Here is a 4,687-nt window from a genome sequence, read left to right on the forward strand (position 1 = left end):
TATAATTTATGTTTATATAAACTACATGTATTAAATAAGTAATAATGAAGATGTATTTTATTGTAATTATAATAAATATGTGAGTCAGTATACATACCACAGTAATATACATTAATATAAATTGCACTGAATAAATACATGTTTATTTATTAATGCATTTATCATCATTGTAAATATTTGTGTTTGTTTGTGTACTATTTATATGAATATATAGGTATTTATAATTTAAGAAATTTAATTTATTTATTGTTATATTTATAAAAAAACATTTGTGCAAATATATATTACTACCTCAAAAAAGTCAGAATTATGAGCTAAAAAGTCACAGTTAACTTTAATAGTTTTATTCTGAGGTGGAAACAAGCTTCCATAGCTTCACACTGAAGTTCAAAACTAAGTTCTGGGAGTTTGTTCAAATGATCAATGCTAACTATGAGAACAGCACTTGCCTCGGTAAACACTGCTAAAAAATATAGAAAAATTTATGTGAGTATAAAAGTCTGAAATATGGGATTGAAAATATTAATTTAAATTAATTTCCAGCTTTAAATGAGCTATATTTCAGAATGAGCTGTTTCTATGTGCACTAACTGAATGAGAGTAAATGAGGTTCCTAATTATTGTTCAGCTTTTCACTCTCTGTGAGTATGATGTGTGGTATGATATGATTTGTGTGCGTCTCCCTCTACTGGTGTGGATGTGTACCTGTGTGTGTGTGTGTGTGTGTGTGTGTGTGTGTGTGTGCGTGTGTGACTGTGTGTGTCTCTCCCTCTGCTGGTGTGGATGTGTGCCTGTGTGACTGTGTGTGTCTCTCCCTCTGCTGGTGTGGATGTGCACCTGTGTGTGTGTGTGTGTGTGTGTGTCTCTCCCTCTGCTGGTGTGGATGTGTATGTGTGTTTGTCGCACCAGCTCTCTCTGTTCGGTGGAGATCTTGTGCTCCTCCTCCATCTGCTCCGACAGCTCGTGGATCTTCTTCTCCAGTTTGCTGATGGTGTTGCTCATCACCACTTTATTCCTGAGGAGCAGGAGCACCACATTGTCACTTTTGTCATTTTTAATAATATGCGCACTGCAATTATATGCAAGTAGTATGCAAATAGGCAGTTTAATAATAAATATGCACAGCTAAAAGCCCTAAGTTTAGTGCTAGTAAGGTAAGATGATGATGATGTGTGTGTGTGTGTCTGACCTCTCCTCTGCTCTTAGTGCGTTCTCCAGTTCTTTGGCTTTAATCTCGGCTCTGGTGATCGAATCCACCTCCACTCTGTTATTCTGGAGCTCCTCCATCTCAGTGCGCAGATCCCGCAGCTGAACACACCACCGGCATCAGCATCAGCATCATTACAGCAGATATATTCATTAACACACACAAATACACACACACTCACGCGCACGCACTCACACACACACACTCACTCACTCACTCAAACACACACTCACACTCTCACACTCACTCAAACAAACACACTAACACTCACTCGCACACTCACTCAAACACACACACAATCACACTTGCACTCACACTCTCTCAAACACACACTCGCACTCACTCAAACACACACACACACACACACACACGCGCACACACTCGCACTCACAAACACACTCACACTTGCACACTCACTCAAACACTCGCACACTCACTCACTCAAACACACACGCGCTCTCGCACACTCACACAAACACACACACACTTGCACTCACACACACACATTTGCACTCACTTACACAAACTCGCACTCACTCAAACACACAGTTGCACTCACACTCACTCAAACACACACTCACACTCACTCAAACACTCACACTCATTAAAACACACACACTCACTCAAACACACACTCGCACTCACACTCACTCAAACACACACACTCGCACTCAAACACACACACACACTCACTCAAACACACTCGCACTCACTCAAACACACACTCACTCAAACACACATTCGCACTCACTCAAACACACACACACGCACTCACTCAAACACACACTCGCACTCACTCAAACACACACTCGCACTCACTCAAACACACACACGCACTCACTCAAACACACACACTCGCACTCACTCACACGCACTCGCACTCACTCAAACACACGCACACACACACAATCACTCCCTCACTCACTCAAACTCTCACTCACTCACTCAAACTCTCAAACACACACACTCAAACACACACACTCAAACTCTCTCAAACACACACTCAAACACACACTCTCACACTCGCACTCACACTCACTCAAACACTCACACTTGCACTCACTCTCACTCAAACACACACACTCGCACTCGCTCAAACACACTCGCACTCACTCACTCAAACACACTCGCACTCACTCACTCAAACACACTCGCACTCACTCACTCAAACACACTCGCACTCACTCACTCAAACACACTCGCACTCACTCACTCAAACACACTCGCACTCACTCACTCAAACACACTCGCACTCACTCACTCAAACACACTCGCACTCACTCACTCAAACACACTCGCACTCACTCAAACACACACACTCGCACACACACTCTCTCTCTCTCTCTCTGTCTCTCTCTCTCTCTCTCTCTCACACACACACACACACCTGTCTCTCCAGGATGGCCTTCTCACACTCCAGCTGATCGTTGAGATCTTTCTCCTGGATGAGCTTCATCTGCAGCTGCTCCGACTGAGACAGAGAAACACATGAACTACAACTAAAACCAGACAACAAACTTTTGCATTATGTGAAATAAAATCCATGTTAACTGAATAAAAAAAATTTTTCATTTAAATTTTCATTTAGTTTAACTTGATGTACTGAAATAACTAAAACTGAAACAATAAAGTAATAAAAATAACAAAAACACAAAATAATATGACTAAAACTTTAACTAAAATTAAAATGAAAACAGAAAATATAAAACTAAAATTCCATTTATTAATAAAAACTAGCATCTCAGTGAAAAAAAATAGATTTTTCCCCAAATTCGTTTTTGTTTTTTTTCGTTTGAAATTGTTTTTTTTGATTATGTTTTGATGGTTAAATTAACTTTTTAATAATCGATTGAAAAAAAAATCTAATGAATTGAAACTTACACAATTTAACAACCATTTATTAAAAGTTGAACAAAAATATAATTTTTTGGGCCTTATAAAATCATTTTATTTTTCTTTAAAATCATTTTATTTTTCATTTATTTTACAAAAATTTAATAAATTAATAAAACTTAATGTAATAATTTATTTAAATATTTACAATAATAGTAAACAAGAATATTAATACAAAAATTGTCTTTTTTTTTGTAAGTTTTGGTGTTGTCTATTTTTCTGGATTCGTGAATTAATAAATATTTATAAAAAATGGTAGTATGAAATAATAGTAATAGTAATGGTATAAAACAATCTTTTAAAATGTAATCAAATGAAAAAATTTACTTTTTTTATTTTTGGAACGATAGAGGTTTACTGTTGAAATGAAAACATGGAAGAAAAATTATGTGATAATTAAAAAATAATGTATTATTATTATAATTATTACATTGAGAAGTAATATTAATAATAGTTAAACTGAGCTTTTATTTCAACACATTGTACTGTAAACTTTTACATTTTCCTGACTGGATTCAGCAATTTTGTCCAGGTTTTTTTTTTTATCGCAGATCCTGCTGTCAGCCTCAGACTCAACATGAACCGTGTTCCAGCGGTCTAGAGCGGTTTTTGGTGGTTTCTGACCTGATCCACAGCTCTCTTGTGTTTGGACGCCCATCGCTGCTCGTTCTCCTGCAGCTCCTCCAGATCTCCCTCCAGATCGATGACCTTCTCCTGAAACACACACAGATGCGTGAGCTTCTGTCAGCGGTGCTCGTGTGTGTGTCTGTGGAGGTGTGTGTGACGTCAGCGCCGTACCTGAGCCAGCTTGAGCTGTTTGGAGAGCTCGTCTCTGGACTGTCCCAGCGTCTGCAGCTCCATGCGCAGATCCTCCACCGTCCTCTCGGCCTGTTTGCACTGCAGCTGCACACGCTCCCGCAGCTGGATCTCCTCCTGACGATGCAGCTCAGTGGTACATCATGGTTAGATGAACCGTGATGAAATATATATCTGACACAAAGAAACACATTCCACATTGTGAAGATTACAGTTTTTCTTTTGTACATTTGAAACTTTTTTAGTAATTTCATTTTTTTGTGGTTTTGTCATTTTTTATTCATTTTTCTATGACATTATTTTATATTTATTATTATTTTATTATTTATGTATGATTTTCATTCGTTGTTCTTGTGCTTCAGGAATGCACTGCACCTTGTCATGCCAATAAACCTCATAAAATGCTAAATGCTTTTCAAAAATGTACTAGTAATGTTATTAAAGTTTGTAATTCTTGTAATTTTGGTCATTTAAAAATGTATTTTATAATTATAAAAAATATAATTATAAAATACATGACGTTATAATTATAATTAGTTTAGTTTTGTAATTTTTATTAGTTTTTTTTATGTCTATATAGTTTTTATTTTAGATTATTATTTTATTATATTTTTATTACGTTTTAGTTTACTTAGTTTTAGCTATTTTAGTCAATTTTAACTAAATGTGAAATATTTTTACTATTTAAAATATCTGTTATCTATGTGAATCTCTGTTAAACTGTAATGTATTTCTGTGATGCGCAGCTGTATTTTCAGCATCATTACTCCA

General features: G+C 36.5%; 1 protein-coding gene across 1 annotated transcript in view; it reads right to left on the reverse strand.

The window, feature by feature from the left end:
• Positions 1-4,687, reverse strand: part of LOC107675715 (cingulin-like protein 1) — a 15,417-nt gene that overhangs the window by 1,382 nt on the left and 9,348 nt on the right. Inside the window, exons 8-13 of the mRNA XM_016470129.1 lie at positions 3,899-3,955; positions 3,725-3,814; positions 2,595-2,678; positions 1,190-1,308; positions 907-1,015; positions 450-463 (exon numbers count right to left, since the gene is read on the reverse strand). Of these exons, the coding sequence (XP_016325615.1) occupies positions 450-463; positions 907-1,015; positions 1,190-1,308; positions 2,595-2,678; positions 3,725-3,814; positions 3,899-3,955 (473 nt within the window). The remainder of the gene's footprint in view (positions 1-449; positions 464-906; positions 1,016-1,189; positions 1,309-2,594; positions 2,679-3,724; positions 3,815-3,898; positions 3,956-4,687) is intronic.

Source organism: Sinocyclocheilus anshuiensis, unplaced genomic scaffold (genome assembly GCF_001515605.1).
Source record: "Sinocyclocheilus anshuiensis isolate Anshui unplaced genomic scaffold, SAMN03320099.WGS_v1.1 scaffold708, whole genome shotgun sequence".
In the NCBI taxonomy this organism is placed as follows: Eukaryota; Metazoa; Chordata; class Actinopteri; order Cypriniformes; family Cyprinidae; genus Sinocyclocheilus; species Sinocyclocheilus anshuiensis.